This window comes from Carcharodon carcharias, chromosome 25 (genome assembly GCF_017639515.1).
Source record: "Carcharodon carcharias isolate sCarCar2 chromosome 25, sCarCar2.pri, whole genome shotgun sequence".
In the NCBI taxonomy this organism is placed as follows: domain Eukaryota; kingdom Metazoa; phylum Chordata; class Chondrichthyes; order Lamniformes; family Lamnidae; genus Carcharodon; species Carcharodon carcharias.
In genome coordinates, this window is record NC_054491.1 from 15016863 (window position 1) to 15035805 (window position 18943).

Genomic DNA, 18943 nt, shown 5'->3' on the forward strand with positions numbered 1-18943 from the left:
CTGTCCTTGTCCTTCTAGATGGTAGTGGTCATAGGTTTGGAAGGTGCTATCGAAGGAGCCTTGGTGAATCCTGCAGTTCATTTTGTAAATGGTACACACCTCTGCCAGTGTTCGTTGATGGTGGAGGGAGTGAATGTTTGTGGATGTGGTGCCAATCAAGTGGGTTGCTTTGTCCTGGATGATGTCAAGCTTCTTGATGTTGTGGGAGCTGCACTCATCCAGGCAAGTGGGAAGTATTCCACCACTCTCCTGACTTGCACCTTGTAGATGATGGACAGGCTTTGGGGAGTCAGGAGGTGAGTTACTCATCACAGGATTCCTCGCCTCTGACTTGCTCTTGTAGCTGGTCTAGTCCAGTTCAGTTTCTGGTCAATGGTAACCCCCAGGATGTTGATAGTGGAGATTCAGTGATGATAATGCCATTGAACATCAAGGGGTGATGGTTGGATTCTATCTTGTTGGAGATGGTCATTGTCTGATATCTGTGTGGTGCAAATGTTACTTGCCACTTGTCAGCCCAAGCCTGGATATTGCCCAGGTCTTGCTGCGTTTGGACATGGACTGCTTCAGTACCTGAGGAGTTGCGAATGGTGCTGAACATTGTGCAATCATCAGCGAACATCCCCACTTCTGACCTTACGATGGAAGGTCATTGATGAAGCAGCTGAAGATGATTGGGCCTAGGACATTACCCTGAGGAACTCCTGCAGTGATGTCCTGGAACTGAGATGACTGACCTCCAAAAACCACAACCACCTTCCTTTGTGCTAGGTATGACTAATCAGTGGAGAGTTTTCCCCCTGATTCCTATTGAATCCAGTTTTGCTAGTGCTCCTTGATGCCACACTTGGTCAAATGTGGCCTTGATGTCAAGGGCAGTCACTCACACTTCACCTCGGGAGTTCAGCTCTTTTGTCCACGTTTGAACCAAGGCTGTAATAAGGTCAGGAGCTGACTGGCCCTGGCGGAATCCAAACTGGGCATCAGTGAGCAGGTTATTGCTAAGCAAGTGCCACTTGATAGCACTGCTGATGACCTCTTCCATTACTTTACTGACGGTCGGGAGTAGATTGATGGAGCAGTAATTGGCCGGGCTGGATTTGTCCTTTTTGTGGGCAGGACATACCTGGGCAATTTTCCACATAACTGGGTAGATGCAAGTGTTGTAGTTGTACTGGAACAGCTTGGCTAGGGACACGGCAAGTTCAGTACTATTGCCGGAAAATTGTCTGGGCCCATATCCAGTGCTTTAAACTGTTTGTTGATATCATGTGGAGTGAATCGAATTGGCTGAAGACTGGCACCTGTAGTGCTGGGGACCTCCGGAGGAGGCCGAGTTGGATCATCCACTCCGCACTTCTGGCTGAAGATTGTAGCAAATGCCTTATCTTTTGCACTAATATGCTGGGCTCCCCCATCATTGAAGACGGGGATGTTTGCGGAGCCTCCTCCTCCAGTGAGCTGTTTATTGTCCACCGCCGTTCGTGACTGGATGTGGCAGGACTGCAGAGTTTAGATCTGATGTGTTGGTTGTGGGATCGCTTAGCTCTATCACTTGCTGCTTAGCACGCAAGTAGTCCTGTGTTGTCGCTTCATCAAGTTAGCATCTCATTTTTAGATATGCCTGGTGCTGCTCCTGACATTCCCTCCTGCACTCTTCATTGATTCAGGGTTTCTAATTGCCCTTGAACTGAGTGGCTTGCCGGGTCAGTTAAGAGTCAACCACATTGCTGTGTGTCTGGAGTCACATGTGGGTCGACGGATTTCCTTCTCTAAAGGACATTATTGAGCCAGATGGGTTTTTACAACAATCGACAATGGTTTCATGGTCATCATAAGACTTTTTAATTCCAGGTTTTTTTTCCATTGAATTTAAATTCCACCATCTGCCGTGGATTTGAACCCAGGTGCCCTGAGCATTACCCTGGGTCTCTGGATTACTAGTCCAGCGACAATACCACCACGCCCTCGACACTTATTTGCCACTAACAGGATTCTGCCATCGAGCCAAAAAGGCTTTTTGCCTATCACACAAATGAGTAATGTGGTATACGAATTTCAGTGCCAGTGTGATGCTAGGTACGTAGGCCGTGGGTCATATCAAATAGCATGTCCCAGCCGCTGTTCGCAACGGGCAGGGTACAGACCATACTCAACCAGCTCGTGCTTGCAAAACTCAAAACACAGTGTCCAACGTTAGATGTTAAATTTCAAACAATGCTTGGCAGCTGTCAGCCACCATCAGTGGTGCATTCTCCATGGCAATACCACTTGCCAGCCAATCAGCACTCTTCACATACAATAAAAATAGTTGTTTTCCCCCTTATATTGGTATTCTTGGGAGTGTCCTGATAATTGCAAGACGAAATGCTTAGACAGATCTCTTTTTTTCAAACAATATTCAAGTTCTCTACCACCAAACGACCGCTTTCCACGTGTAATACTTTACAGCAGTGACATTTTAGAGTACTTAATTGGCCATCAAGTGCTTTGAGATTACCTGAGGTTCTGAAAGGTGCTATATAAATGCATGTTCTTCCATTCTGAGATGGATTTGAGTTCAATCCCTGCATCTACACTCTTAGCTGATCCCAGGCAGGGTAGAATGTGGGGGTAATTTGTTCATGAATATGTAGAGGATCATATGCCAGTGTTTTCTCTGAGGATCCTCCCAATCTCCTGCTGTATCTTCAGAAGTCTCAGCTGTCTCCTTGGAGCAAAGGCTAAGTGGGAATTTCAACCAAAGTTACAGAGATTGGGGACTGTTGCTGAAAGGCTACTCATAGAATTTTACAGGCTGTAAGATTCCTGTGCTCGGAAAGAAGGTAGTCCCATTCCCCATACCATTTAAGACTTTTCATTCGTAAATATCGATAATTTTCCTGTCAAAAACTATAAACAGTTATTTACAGAGCACTTGATAGTGATGGTCCACCGATATTCCCAATGTGTTATTCATGATTCCTCAGATACGACGTCCCCAATCACAAGCTGAGGCTGTTCTTACACTTGTCCCCTCCTTGGTGCCAGAGAACCTAGGTTAAAGAAAATGAATTGGGGTTTCTGCTCTTGATCACCGTCCAATAATCTGTCGATCAGGCGAGGGTGGGTTTGGGATCGGATGTGATTTCACTTCAAGATCAAGTTTCTTGCCAAAATTTACACTCCGTCTTCACAGATAAAGAATGATTACTTGGAGAGGACCCAGAAAGTGACCACTGCTTGTGGAGTTTTAACAGCAACACCCAGAAGAGGGGTGAAATTCAGAAAGCTAAAGATATAGTCTCATAGACACAAAGTAAGTAGGTTCTGGACTTTATTATATTTGAACGGTTTTCTGTTACAACAGAAACAAAGCTGTACAGTAAGTAATAAAATTACATAAAAGTAAACAAAACAATTTTTAATAAAGGCCCCGAAACTGTGAACCACTGCTACACAAACAAAGGCAGAATCTTCATTCTTTACGAGTTTTGTAAACATAAATGAACCCTTCAACCCTTTTGCATTCACAAAACTTTTTAAACAGAAAGTATGCGGAGGACAATTGGTTACAGACAGTCCTGGTATTTGGATGATGTGTACACACCAGATTGCTGACACAATTAACACAACTGAAGCCTGAAACCCATGCATGGACAATTCACAGAATCACATAAGCACAGAAGGAAGCCATTCACCCCACTGTGTCTGTGCTGGCTGTCTGAATGAGCAATGCACCTAGTGTCATTACCCTGCCTTCTCCCTGTAACCATGCACATTCTTCCTTTTCAGATGTGACAAATATCCAGTTCATGGTTTGGGTTAATATTTTAAGAGGTAATGTTCTGGGAAGACTATTGTTGCAAAACATTAAGGTAATCATTCCTTGGATACATTGGACATATAATTTTTTTGATTCGGAGTTAGTGACATGTTAAAATTGTTAAGATAAGTTTTCAGATGTCTGAATAAGGAGTAATCAAATACTAGCCTAGATCAACTCAAACCTATACCTTCTCCCACATTGCCACAATAATGGAGTTCTCTACTCGCACCACTGATATACCAGGCATACATTCCCTGCTGCAACAGACAACATTAGCAATAATCCACAAATTCACCCTAAAGTTCTCTAAATTACTTTGATCTGGTAAGCCAACTGACCGTTATAGAAATATGTAGAATATGAAGTACTCAGATGCAGCAATGGACTTACAATTCTTTGTCTTTGCTGAGGGATATTGGTCTTCAGCAACCGTCTCAAGCTGGGATTTCAATTCAAATCTTCGCCCAGTGTTTTACATATATATACATATATATATAAATTCAGACAGTCCTTCATGCTCAAGAACAGCGCCACAGAACAGAATTATCCAGTGACAATCTAAATTAAACTATTAAACTGATTAGACAATTAAACTAATTGTGTTGGTAAGACCTGAACTGCACTTTATCTTCAACCCAACAGAGGATTTGTAGTTCAGTAAGGTATAAGAGAAATGGAATAATAAGATACTAAAGGTTTTCATCTTCTAGTGTCCCTTTTGGTGATATCTGAATGAAGTTGAGCAATGGCCATTTGGCATATCCTTTGTGATGAAACGTTGGGAGTTAACCATCATTGGTACATTTGGCCCTGGCTTTCAGATGTTGCCACAAGATTAAAAAACTACAAGTCTTGGAGGGGGGGATTAAAGGGGAGAGGGGCTGTAGTTGCACTGCCACATCCACATTGATGCAGAGAGGTAGTAGGCGAATGCCAGTGCCAAAATGATATAGAATACATAACGGTATAGAATATATAACATAGAAACAGGCCATTCAGCCCATCCAGTCCCTGCCTGCATTTATGCTGGAGTCTCCTTCCACCGTTCTCATTTAACTTGGTCAGCATAACCCTCTATTCCCTTCTCCCTCATGTGCTTATCTGGATTTCCCTTAAGTGCATCAATATTGTTCATCTTAACTACACTGTGTGGTCACAAGTTCCACATTCTGACCACACTCTGGGTAAAGAAGATGTTTTTTTGAATCCCCCATTTGATTTGTCAAAACCTTTCATACTTTAAGACCTTTTCCTTTCAAGAAAGATAAAGTGACCCAGCCTCTTTGTCCTTTCCTGGTAGATATAACACTACAGTTCTGGTGTCATCTTTGATAGTCATTTTTGCATCCTCTCCAATGCCTCTATATCATTTTAACAACATGGCGAACTATACCCAGAGCTCCATGTGTTTCCGAATTAGATTTGGCTGCACCATGGAATCTAAATCTCCAACATTGCAATCCAAGGGGTGAAGGACAGTGCAGAAATTACTGAGGTCACAAGTAGTCAAAAGCTGGGAAATCAGTTTGGGCTATGATATACAGCACTATTTGGCCCCTGGTAAATCTCATGAAGGTGATAAGGGATAATCTTCATCTGGCAGTGGAACATTATAATGTGCAATCTAACAAAGGTCAGCATGCTGGGAGTGTTAGGAGGTCTGCAGCACTGCGTATGTGTGTTCTATCCCCTTTCAGTCTTCTAATAGAGCGCATTTCCATTGCAAACAAACCAGTACATTTTTTTTTGCCAGTTTCGTGCAGGTCCCTCAGCCGATCATCAAAGCGGGGAAAAAAAGCTTCATACTCAACCCTACAGCAGTTAAATGCTTCAAATGACCAAACAGTGTTAGGCAGAGAGTATTGCAACAAACAGTTCTATGGTTGCAAGATAAATATTGGGTGTATGCTAACACTTCGCTGGGTCAGATCATGGGATTTGTGCAAAATGGTTTGCCAAATAAAGCGTAAAGTTAGGTGGTGCTGTGTCAATGTTGTTTGTCATTTATTAACACAACAAATTATGGATTTCTCCCTGATGGTCAAAAGGAATTAGATGGCAAAAATTCAGCATATTAAACTATTATTACAACATTTGCTGTACAAACCGGACGAACTGCATTCCATGGATGGAAGTCCCATGGTCTTGGGTCAAATCCCAGCCAGGATCACTCAGTCTTCCTTCCTTTGAGCTGTGCAAAGTCAGCCCCATTGTTTAGGATGTGGAAATTGAGCAGGAGACTGAGTCCTGTACTTGCTTCACTGGCACAGTATCAGTTTTCCAATAGATCTGGCTGTTTCAACTATAACTGGAGATCGGTACCATAGCCCAAACGGTAACCTTTGAAGAGGAAATTTATCATTACCATTGCAGGGGCCATAAATATCACTTTGATAGGACAGCAATGTGCTGATTTGATATATAGAGACTAAAGGGAGAATAAACCTACATTCTAGTCACCATCACCAATATTGCTCAGTAGCTGGCCAACTACCATTCAATCTGGTTAATGTGACTAATCTGATGATGGAAGCATCTACCTTGATTTTTCTCCACTGCGTTTTGTAAATCAGTTTTCAACCATTTTAAAAGCAAACTCTAGATTAATATAGTTCTCATGTACTCCCAGACCTGAGCTTGCTTCATTGCAAACATCAGAAATAACACAACACACCAGTCTGCCAAAGGAATTCTGGCACTATCTGATGACTGGAGCCACGCCAAAACCCCAGTGCACACACCGGAACCTCAGAAGACATCGCCTTAAAGTAACTCATGGACCCACCCTCCCCCTGACCAGCTCTAGTTGCAACAAGTTACGACCCTCGCTCTGTCGACTCTCTGTATGTCGTGCTAACGAAATGAAGATTGCTTTGAAGATCCCCAGTGTGTCCCTGCAAATATCATCGACTAGTATCTATAAAATATTCCAAGGAATTGTTTAAATTTTACTGAAATCAAGAGGAAAAATTTTAAAAAGTTTATCAAAAATTTGTGCTGTCAAATTCCTTGAATCGACCTTATTGTTGAGCAGTTAGACACTTTACACTTTACAGCAGGATGGAGCAGTTAATACAGCAGCATTCAATTATAGCAGCATTTACCATTCATTTCTTTAAAAAGGCAAAGTCTAGCTATCTGATTTATGATTAGCCTTATTCTTCCCTTCTGGTAACAATATAGCAACTTTGTAAGAATCAGTCATTAACACTCTGAACCTTTGTGTTCTGTATATTATGAATGTACTATGTGACAATGGATAGAGCAAGCAAGCAAGAGATCCGAAAACTGATACAGGCATTTGCGTTGTCTTAGGGGCAGTTTCTGTAAACTTGCACCTTCGAACAATACATCATACGGCACTCGGTAAGTGTAGAAGTTTGTGGGATCTCGTGCCAAACCAGATTGCTTGCCCTACTTAGAGTGCAACAATAAAAGGATGTGTACATCCAAAACACTACTGGAGCCTTCAGTCACATTTCCTAGTGGGTGGGCTCCCTAAAGGGGCATTGTCATCACCATCAATACCTCTATTTGAAGTGGATATCCTCACTAAGCTGAGTAAACCCACTGATGCGGACTTGTTTCAAGTCTTTCTGAAAGCTGGACTCTGAGTTATGTGCCCATGCCTATAGTATACAACACATTATGAAACGATACCTGCCATTACAGAGAATTATGGATACTAAGCAGCTGCAGCAAGCACCTTATATACATGGATGCACAGATGTTGTGGGTCTAACATGTGTATGTACCTAACATATCCACTGCCTGTTACTATACTAATCTGTGAGGCCATCAGTATCTCTAGGTCAGGTTGTGGGGAGGTCAATCTCCCTTTGAGAACTAATCTGAGGATATTAAAGAGTGCACAGTGATGAGTCATGGATTAATAATGTGCTTGCTACAATGCAGATTGTGCCTCAGTATAAGTCATAATGGATCTTACAATGCAGAATGTACAGACCCTCCAGGGGGAACTTCCCCAACTAGACTACAGTATAACATTAAGATTAGTGAGGGAATATTTTCACATGTTACACCCAGCGATAGCACCAAATATTCCCATATCACACACAAATCGATATATTGTAAAGGAGCTTACAGGGTCTGCCAGCTGAACTTGGTGTTTCGATTACAGTGAACCCCAGTTTCAAACTTTATCTTCATGGCAGGACAGCACCAGTGAATGTTTTTTGCTTATTATGAATCATTGTTTCATTATTCCTTTTGGCAAGATTGAGAATTGATTTTGCATTAGAGTCTCGATTCAAGTGTTTCATTTTAGTTATGACCCTGTAACAACCAACAGAGAGGTAAAACTCATCGCCTCCGCCTGAGGCTATGTTTTTGTGAATTTACTTTCCTTAACATTAGTTTTCCACCTTCCACCCCTCATCCGTACCTAAACTAAACCTCAAAACCTCTGGGCCAAGGTACTGGCCACAGCTCCCTCCACCATTTCTAAAGCCAATGGTTCCCCACAGATTGGTTAACAGTAGGAGTTCAATGCTGACTGAGTTCCAATGAACAGGCCTGTCAATCTATCACCTGATGGATGCGCTCAACACAACAGCAGGGCGTAGTGCCAATCTACCATCAAGACAATGCCCGCAAACACAGGAACAGCTGTAACTTTCCAATACCGACTGTGCAGCAAAGCACAAAAAAACAATTTTGCTTTTGAAGCCAGGGATGCCTTCATTTTCTAGTACCGCACTCTTCCCCCATTAACAGTGTTGGTTAGGACTGGCAAAACGAAACAAGTGCGGATAAATGTTTTTCCACTGAAGGGTATCCATTTCCCCTTATCGCCAAGACCTGATTTTATTCCAAAAATTGTGCATAAAACGAATCTCTTCAAACACAAAAGCCACTTCTTAAGAGTAACCTGGAAAAGGAGATAGTGACGATGTTGTGTCCTGCAAAGTAAGAGACTGATCAACGCAAAAGAAGCCAGCGGTCATCATCACGTCAGCAGCACAATGTCTTAAGCTGAAGACCAGTGCAGTGGCACAATGATCTCCAACAAAAAACTTCGCTTTAAGTGCAAGAGCTGGCAGCTCAAGGGCTAGTGTAATGTGGCTGGCTCTTGAGATCCCGATCGCCTCCAAAGCTCACTCGCTGGCAGCTGCAATGTGAGCACCGTTTCTCCTCTTGTCGCTCCAGAGGAACAGGCCTCAGGTACGAAGGTAGAAAGTCTGCTGTGCAGTCGGTGTTTCTATGCCGGGGATTAGAATACGTAGATTTTGTCTCTTTGCACATGATCCAGGTCTTCATCCAGAGTCAGCAGGATCTGAAGAAGGAAGCGAGAGGCACTTGTTAAGATTAGCAAGAATGATGCCAGAACAGAGTGGTTATAAATACCTAGGGTTGCCAACTGCAACTAAATGCATCCCTGGAGATTTCATCACATGATTTTCCCCCACACTCCAGCCATTAGTCACATGGCCTACACATCCATCCTTGTGACATGTTGCCTTACCATGTCAATTGGAAAGCAAAAAGATTCATTACCCAGTTGGATGATATCGGACTGTCAGCCAAACAACTTTTTTTTTCCATTTTCAATATTTTTATATCTGGTAAAGAGAAATGTTCAAAGAAAATGAAAAAGAACAATCTTTTTTAATGCCCCGATGATTTTTCTCCAAGGTTGCACACAGCAGTGTCCTGGAGATTGATCTTCCATTGCTGGAGACTCCAGACTAAGCCTGGAGGGTTGGTAACCCTACAACCACTAGGAAAGGCTGAACAGGCTGAGCCACATTTGACTAAAAAAGAGAAAACCGGGAAGTGAACTGATATGAAAGGGTTTGATGGGCTGGATGTAGAGAAGATGTTTTCACTTGTGGGAGAGACCAGCACCAGGGGTCATAGTATAAGAAATACACAAAAAAAAACTCCAATAGGGCATTTAGGAGAAACTTCTTTGCCCAGAGACTGGCGAGAATGTGGAACGTGCTACTACAGAGATTAGCTTGAGGCGAATAACAAGAGATCCATTTAAGGGAAGCTGGATAAACACATGAGGGAGAAAGGAATAGATGGTCACGCCGATAAAGTTACAGTAAAAGTGGTGTGTCAAGGCTCTTGTGGAACATACGTAACAGCATGGACCAGTTTGGCCAAATGGCCTATTTCTGAGCTGTTCATTCTGTGTAAATAAAAGAGGAATTGAAGGCTAAATGATCTAAGTACAGGGCTAAAATCACCAATCCCACACTCTGACTGGAACTGTATTTAAGCAAAGCACAGGTTAGGGAACCTGAGCTTGTGTTCGATCTGTATTCCCTTTGAGCACAGCTCCCAACTAGTGAATGGGCGAGGAGTAATTTTGTTTTACAACTCCAAACACACCAAAGAGAAAATATCTAGCAACATTACAAATTGTCAGAGTCGGGCAGTCTCAGCTGAATAAGCCCTCTGATCCAACACTAATTACCAATCTCAGTTTGACAGGAGACAGGATGGTAGGGAGGGAAATAGGAAGTATCAGACTGGTGCAGTAAAGGGTGATCTTCTGGGCTGGGGTAGAACAGGAAGATTTTACAATGAAACCAGCCTATGTGGTGCCTGAACTGGGGATGCTTGATTTTGAGAGTGGTGCCAGAATTGAAAGGAGTTCCAGTGATCAGCACTATCATCCTTAAACTTGATGGGTTGGATAGCCACCTGGCGATAGAGAAGGCAACATGTCGCAAATCACAAACTCTTGATGAGGCGTTGCCTCTGAGTGACTGATGGTGATACAGGGGCTTGTTGGTAAAACCAAGTACTCTGTATCTCAACTTGCATCACTGCCCTGCTTTAGCGTGGCTGTTCCCTGATAATTTTCTCCTTTTTAATCGATGAGCTGCCTCACTCACTCAAACTTGGCTTTTTATATCTTCCTAGTTCTAGAATTAGCTTTGTTGCATTAACCAAAGTGGCTTCGCGCAGCTACCCAAACTGAAACAGTGACTGCAAAAGTAAAGAACTGGTTGGGAAACACTCAGGGACACTGGGACAAAAATAAGCGCTTTAAAAAGATGGATGAGAATCGGCTCTGAAACAGATCGCACCAAATAAGCATTGAGCTTAGTGCAATCCCGGAAGTCCATTTTTGGCTGTATCTGGGCAAGTAGCCAATTTACAACAACAACAACAAGCAATTAGATAGCGCCTTTAACGCAAATGTCCCTCAGGAGCTTTATCAAACAAGATTTGGTGCCAAGTCACACAAGCACATATTATTAACCATGCAAAATACTGCAGATTCTGAAACTCTGAAATAAAAACAGAAAATGCTGGAAATACTCAGCAGGTCAGGTAGCATCTGTGGAGAAAGGAACAGAGTTAAAATTTCAGGTCAATGATCTTTCATCAGGTCAGTTCGATCTGAAACGCTAACTCCGTTTTTCTCTCGCTACAGATGCTGCCTGAGCTGCTGAGTATATCCGACATTTTTTGTTTTGATTTGAGGAGGTAATTACAGGTGGACCTAAAGCTCCCCAAGGAGTTTCTTAAAGGAGAGAGGGGTAGAGAGGCGGAGTAGGTTACTCACCAGAAAAGAGCCGAATAGCGCTATGGAGGACAAAAAATGCCAAATGTCATGATCATCAAAGAAGTCAAGCAAGATACATTCTCTGTTGTGTTCTCTGGACTCGGCTGGAGTTTTCTGTAAAATGGTAAAGAAAACAAATATCTATTCCGCATGTTAAATTATATGCTCAGCCCTATTTAGCAGGGACTGCTAAAAAAAAAAGGGCAACGTTACATCATTGATCCGATAAATAATGCCAAATAATGACCCAGAAAATGCTGGAAACTCTCAGCAGGTCAAGTGGCTTCTGCAGAGGCTGAAAGGTGGTGCTAAAGCATCAGGTCAAAGACCTTTCCTCAGAATCGGGTTCCAACAACGTCCATGAGGAAGAACGGTTCCTGAGCACTAATAGGAAAATAAGCACACATTGAATCTCAACCTACTGGGTTAACGGAGGATGTGCTTACCTGCCACGTGCTGAGACCCTGAAAGAAGAAAAAGAGAGCGAAGGCCCAGACTACAGCTGTACAGATAATACAGATCAGGGGGATGGGTTTGATCTTTTCACCGCTCCGTAACTAGGGCAACAGAGAAAACAGCAGGCAGGTATAAAATGTTCAATAACACAGAAAAACAGCAGCCAATTAAATTTATTGTAATGCAACTCCACTTAAAAAAACAACTCTGTAATATTGTTTACTGACGTGCTCAGCCTCCACATTAGATACTTGATTACCAGGGAGGTAATCATCAACTGGAGGTCTTGTGGAGGAGTGAGCAGCGTCTCTGCCTCTGAGCTAGAAGCTCTGGGCTCAAGTCCCACCCCAGGACTTGATGGCCAAGGGCATCAATGCAGCCAAACAGGTTAAGTATCAATAAGATAGAAGCAAAATACCATGGATGCTGGAAGTGTTAAATAAAAATAGAAAATGCTGGAAAAACCCAGCAGGTCTGGCAGTATCTGTGCAGGCAGAAACCCCTCTTCGAACAGATTCGAAACATTAGCTCTGTTTCTCTCTCCACAGATCTTGCTGAACTTTTCCAGCATTTTCTGTTTTTATTTCAGGTTAAGTATCAACCTGCAAATCCTTCCAACACACGTCAATGGCAGGCTGTAAGAACAGGAGAGATTCCTGGTCAGTCATGTGATGAAAGGAATGTCAAAGCATCTACCATCACTATCCATAGCTCCAGACTAAAATATGCATATAAAAGCGCATATTGTCACTGCAACTCAGACTCCCTATACCACCACCAATCGTCAACTTTGATAGGAGGTGCCAGGTTGATAGACTGCCCATTATATCTCCCTATTGAAATGACCACTTTTGTTTTAAAAAACCCACGCTTCCTCCCAATCCTTAGGTTTTCCTGGGTCCTGAACCATTCCAATAGGCTCCTTGGCCTCTATCAAATCCTACTCGGTCTCTCACTGGTGTACCAAGGCAGTCAGGGGTGTTTCATGCACTGACCTTTCCTCCCCAGCTCTCTATAGAGACACATCTGGCATCTGCTTGGTGCCTCCCTTTCATGAAGAGGGTAAATGAGAAACCAATGGGTCACAGGCCTAAACTTTCTGCCTACCTATAGTTTCCAAGAGCAAGCAGGCTTGGGGCAGTTTTAACCCAGCAAGAAAATGGACAGGATGAGAAAAGCCTCATGATTTTATATCCCATTGACTTAGACGGCCTATCTGACCCCATCAGTTTCTCAACTGAATGGGTTGAGTCAGCATTACCCTCACTGCATCATTTCAGAACAAAAATTAACTTAGAATGGTAATCAGCAAAATATTAAAACTAAACAAATATAAACAAGTCATGAGTATAATTGTTTAATCTAATTGATTTGAAAAGTACAGCTAATGGTAGCACTAATTCTTATAAAGTAAAGGCTGTGACAGTCAAACACAGGGGCATTCAGTACAGGCATTGGATATATAATGGGAGAACATACTATCTCCCAAGCAGTCCATGTCCAAATGCAGCAAAATCTGGACAATATTCAGGCTTGGGCTGACCAGTGGCAAGTAAAATTCGTGCCACACAATTGCCAGGCAATGACCATCTCCAACAAGAGAGAATCTAACTATCGCCCCTTGACATTCAATGGCATTACCATCGCTGAATACCCCACTATCAACATCCTTGGGGTTACCATTGACCAGAAACTGAATTGGACTAGCCATATAAATACTGTGGCTACAAGAGCAGGTCAGAGGCTAGGACTTCCTGACTCCCCAAAGCTTGTCTGGGTCATAAGTGTAAGATAAACACTGTTATATCCAATAGCGAATTCAAGAGAAACTTCTTTATCAGAGGGTGGTTAGAATGTGAGACTCTCTGCCAAATATTTGGGGATGAATAGCATAGATACAGTTAAGGGGAAGCTAGATAAACACATGAAGGAAAAAGGAATAGGAGGAGATGTTGATGAGGTTAGTGAGAGGGCGGGAGAAGGTTCATGTGGAGCGTAAACATAGCATGGACCAGATGGGCTGAATGGCCTATCTCTGTGCTGTAAACACATTGTAATCCATCATTCGCTTACCTTCATGATGATGTAAAAAGCAAAGTAGAGTAACAAGTTGCAGATCCCTATTGCCAGCAGGTAGGATGCAAAATCTTTGGGTCTCAGGATAATCCCATACGCAGCTCTGAAAAGTAAAACGCAACTCAATTTTACACATACTCATGTTGGGTGATGAAAGCAGGCACTGTGATATAACACATACAACAGCCAGTGGCACAGAGTTTGTACAATTTCCTCACACAATCACATTCCTGGTACCAAGATGAAAATAGGGGCACCGTCCAGAGGCCAGAGGTTGACCCATGAGCTATCATCCACTATTCAGTAGGTGGCTACAGAACAGGACTGGCATGGGTGGTCAGAGAAGCGCTTCATTTCAAGTTCCCCGTTTTAGCTGCTGACCATGGCTCTCTCGGCTCAGAGTGACTAGTTCATGCATTAAAGTTGCGCTCCAGACACTTGAGCACAAAATCTAGGCTGCAACACAGAGAGGGCTGCACTGTCAGAGGTGCTGTTTTTCAGACATTGAGCCCTATCTGCCTCATCAGGTGGATGCAGGCAACCCCATAGCACTATTTTGGGAAAAAAGGGAGAAGTTTGCCCTTGGTATCCTGGACAGTTTTATCCCTCAAGCAACATCACTAAAACAGATCATCTGATTATCGATTTCTCAGTGTTTGAGAGAGTGCTGTGTGTAAAAGTGGCTGCTGTGTTTCCTACATGACAACAGTTACTACACTTCAAAAGAATTTACTTAGCTGTGAAATGCACTTCCAGAGGTTGTGAATGCACTTTATAAATCAATTCCTTCTTTTCTTTCTAAGTGTAATATTCACCCTTACTTCGGTTATCCTGTTCACAAATTGCCCTCCAGAGCCAACATGGGGCTTAGCTCTGAAGTAGAGTCATACGGACTCGAAACATTAGCTCTGTTTCTCTCTCCACAGATGCTGCCAGACCCGCTGAGTTTTACTATCATTTTCTGTTTAAAGTTCAGATCTCCAGCATCCGCAGTACTTTGTTTTTATCATTGGGTCAGGCGAGTTGCTCTAGAAGCCTCTGCTTGTATTGCTTACTAAGAAGCTGCAGGAGAGAATCTCACTTCCTTTCTGCGTCTCCCAACCATGATCAGTTTGAAATTGTAAAATCAACATTTAGAAAACCTGAGATGCAAGGCTCCCTCCTACCAATGAGAGGTTAAAAATATTCCAGATTTAAGTGAGACGTCCCTGTGTTTGCATGTAGACCCTGCCAATTTGGCAATATCACAGTAAACACTGCAATGAAACATCACAGAAAGGGTCCAAAGTCTGTATAAGACTAAAGGTCAACTGGTTTTGATATCCCACCAGTGTTTGTCACGTGCACTTTTAGAAAATAGTATGGATTCCATTTTAGAGTTTAGCACTCCCAGCAAGGGAACAGCAGAGCACGATTTCAGACAGTGATATCAGTGAACATGATTCATCACCGCAACAACTTCATTTATTCATTTGATTCGTGGGAGCTTGCTGTGCACAAATTGGCTACATCACAATGGTGATTACACTTCACAACTAATTCATTGTAAAGCACTTCAGGTCATCCTGAGGTCTTGGAAGATGGTATTTCTTTATCTGTTTATTTCTTTTTAGCTCTGAGCACCAATAGGTCAATGCTTATTGCACCCTCCCAATCAGCACCATCTGAGCTACTACAATGTTTATATTCAAATTAAACGTCAAACTGGAATCATTCCTATAAAACCTTTTGGAGTCCACTGGAATAATCACTAAGTGTAAAAGACAATTAAATTAACATTACCCCATCCCAAAAACACCCTGATTCAATCTGTTGCCCAAGGCCCCAATGAAAATTTCAAGCTAAACCTTAATGTGACAGAGGCCTGAATTCAATGTGTGCGACTCACCCATTGGTTGGAGAGCCTGTGGAAGAAACATGCAATGATGATGTTAAGTGCCAGCATAGGATTTAGGACTCTGGGGGCAGAAATCCCCTCCCCCAGGAGCTGCCGGTCCTCTGCATTCCCGGAAGTGCCACCCGGAGTGGTGGCTGCTGCTGGTAATCCTCAATGGATTCCACAGGGATTGGTTGCTGGATCCCTGGACCTTGGTGAGTGAGTGAGTGAGTGAGTGAGTGAGGGAGGGATGGGGGGTCATGGGGAAGGGTACATCAGAGAGGGAGGGACAGAGTGAGTGGCTTTCACTAGCCCCCACGCCCCCCCACCACCGACCCTCCTAATGCTGCCACCCTCTAATGGCCACTGAGTGCCTGTGAATGAGGGACACTTCCCCGCACCAGCCCCACCCCTATGGGGCCACAGGCAAAACTGACCGGGTTTTCTGGGCAGCAAGGGAGAACCGTGCGTCTCCCGTTTAATCCTTGAGCCACCACTAAATTCCATTGGGCTTAGACATAATTGGTGGCAAGTGGCTCATAGGTGAGCCTAATTGACATCCCACCATGAACAGGAAGTTGCACGTGTCAGCCCCTTCTGGCCTCTGACTTAATCATGGCAGGTTTCCCCACTGCCTGCTGACAGACTTGCTGCTTCCTGCCTGAAGTGGGCCCAGTTGTCATGCTCACTGCCACGATGAGCTGGATTACATTCTGCCGGTGGTATTTATAGCACAGAAACAGGCCATTCAGCCCAAAAGGTGCATGTTTAATCTCCGCATGAGTCTCCTCCTACCCTTCTTCATCTAACCCCATCAACACGTCCGTCTATTCCTTTCTCCTTTATGTGCTTATCTAGTTTCCCCTAAATGTATCTATGCAAGTTACCTCAACTATGCCTTGTGGTAGAGAGTTCCACATTTTAATCACTCTCTGGATTCCTCCTGAATTCTCTATTGCATTTATTGGTGAGTATCTCACATTGATGGCCCCTAGTTCTTCTCTCCCCTGCAATCTTCTCTACATCTACCCTTTCAAACCCTTTCCTATTTGTAAGTGCCTCTATTGAGTCACCCCCTCATTCTTCTCTTTTCTAGAGAAAAGAGTCCAAACTTGATCAGTTTTTCCTGATTGCTAGAAGCTCTCAGTCTGGTATCATTCCAGTAAATCTTCTTTGGTGAATATTTTCAAACCCAATAGAATATATTTAGAGATTCCAATGATAATAATGAGCAAGATGGACATTGATCAGGAGAGGCACAGAAGTCTATTACTTACAGTGACCAGTTCACGATATTCCCCATAATGAGTAATACCATCCGATCCTGAGAACAAAAGATAAGCGATTTTAGCAGGACGAACATGAGTCAAAATCGAGGATCAAAGCCTTTATGACTGGAATGGCTTAGAATATGCAAGATCTGCCTCTCACCAGCCACTGTGGTTGGGGACAGTGATTTTACCTCATCATTTCTGTTTCCCATTTGCTTCTGTAGCACCCCTCTCCCCTTTTACGCTGTTGTTGAATTCAAAGGCCGACTAAGGATGGAATCTTCTCAGCCCCACGGAGGTGGGAGCCAGGAGCAAACCTGCAGATTATGATGTCAGGTCAGTGGGCTGATTTCCCACCAACTGGCCGGTCTTGCTGGGAGCGGGTGAACAACGACAGCGTCTACCCACCCAGCAGTGGTGAGTAGCCATGAATTATCAATTTAGGATCTAATGAGGGGAGAATTCCACTGGTGTCTTTCTGGCATCGGAGTGGACTACGGCTGAGTGCGGAGTTAGGCAGCTCCTTAGAGGAAGCCCATAGCAGCCATCAGAGCTGAAGGCTCCACGCTCTAGTGATGGGGCCGCAGGAAGGAAAGACTGCACCCACGGAGAAACAAATCCTCCAGAGGGGGGGTTCCCCTCCTCTTCGATGGCCCTACTGGCTTCGTGCCTCTTTTTTAATGAAATTTTATGAATGCTTCCGCCTTCCAACTGAGCTGCACCCACTTTTCCCAGTGGGACTGCCGGTCTTCCAGAGTTGCAGGTCCTTGGATTGGGTCTGCAACCTCAGCCGTCCGTCTGCTGTCTTTAACTGGAGCCCATTTCTTGGCCCACAGAAACGAGAGGCCTCAATCTGGCAGTGCCCACTTCTCCATGGATTTACAATGTCATCAGTTCCCTGCAGATAATTTAGCAGTGGAGGCAGCCGGAGAAACCGGTGTCTGCCTTTGGTTGTACATTCTAGTGTAAAAGCATTTTTAATGTTTTGTATTTCATATACAAGATTGTATTTCACTGAATATCAGCAGCAGTCAGACATCAGGGTGGTAAGTGAGGTCCAAAGTGACTGCTAAATGAGCATTGTGAGTCTTGCTGGCTGATATGTCATTGAACTTTTTTTTTATTCATTCATGGAGTGCAGGCATCACTGGCTAGGCCAGCATTTATTGCCCATCCCTAATTGCCCTTGTTCAGAGGGCATTTTAAGAGGCAACCACATTACATGGGACTGGAATCACATGTAGATCAGGCCAGGTAAGGACAGCAGATTTCCTTCCCTAAAGGGCATTAGTGAACCAGATGGGTTTTTACAACAATCGACAATGGCTTCATGGTCATCATTAGATCTTTAATTCCACATTTTTATTGAATTCAAATTCCACCATCTGCCGTGGCAGGATTCGAACCCAGGTCCCCAGAGCATTACCCTGGGTCTCTGGATTACTAGTCTAGTGACAATATCACTACAGAATCACAGAATAGCACAGTGCAGAAAGAGGCCATTTGGCCCAACAAATCTACACTAGCTTTTTTGAAGAGAAATCTAGTCAGTCCCACTCTCTCTTCTATTTACATAGTCCTGCAACTTTTTTCTGCTTCAAGTATTTACCACTTTCCTTTTGAAGACCTCTGTTGTATCTGTATTCACCAACTGCATATGATTGAGAAGCTTCAGGACTTCATTCAAAGTGCTTGATGGGCTGTATTGTAATCTACATAGCCCAGCATTGTGATCAAGGCTTTGCCGAGCACAGAGCATCATTTGTGTCAACAGTTCTCTTTCATCACTTGCCGTCCAATTTTCTTCCTCCACTTTCTTGAAGTCATTGACTCATTGAGGCTCAGCTTCAAGAGAATCTCACTCAAGTGGCCTTGTAAGTTACTTCACCAAGTGTACATCACAGCCAAAA

The 18943-nt window shown here is 43.4% G+C and overlaps 1 protein-coding gene across 3 annotated transcripts in view; it reads right to left on the bottom strand.

Annotated features, from left to right (window-relative positions):
* Positions 1-3299: 3299 nt before the first annotated feature.
* sidt2 (SID1 transmembrane family, member 2) overlaps positions 3300-18943 on the bottom strand; it is a 78643-nt gene continuing 62999 nt past the window's right edge. For all 3 annotated transcript variants that reach the window (XM_041174303.1, XM_041174305.1, XM_041174304.1), the window contains 5 exons: positions 17040-17086; positions 13884-13989; positions 11801-11911; positions 11355-11468; positions 3300-9104 (listed from right to left, as the gene is read on the bottom strand). In XM_041174303.1, coding sequence (XP_041030237.1) covers positions 9042-9104; positions 11355-11468; positions 11801-11911; positions 13884-13989; positions 17040-17086 — 441 coding nt within the window. In that variant the 3' untranslated portion in view covers positions 3300-9041. The remainder of the gene's footprint in view (positions 9105-11354; positions 11469-11800; positions 11912-13883; positions 13990-17039; positions 17087-18943) is intronic.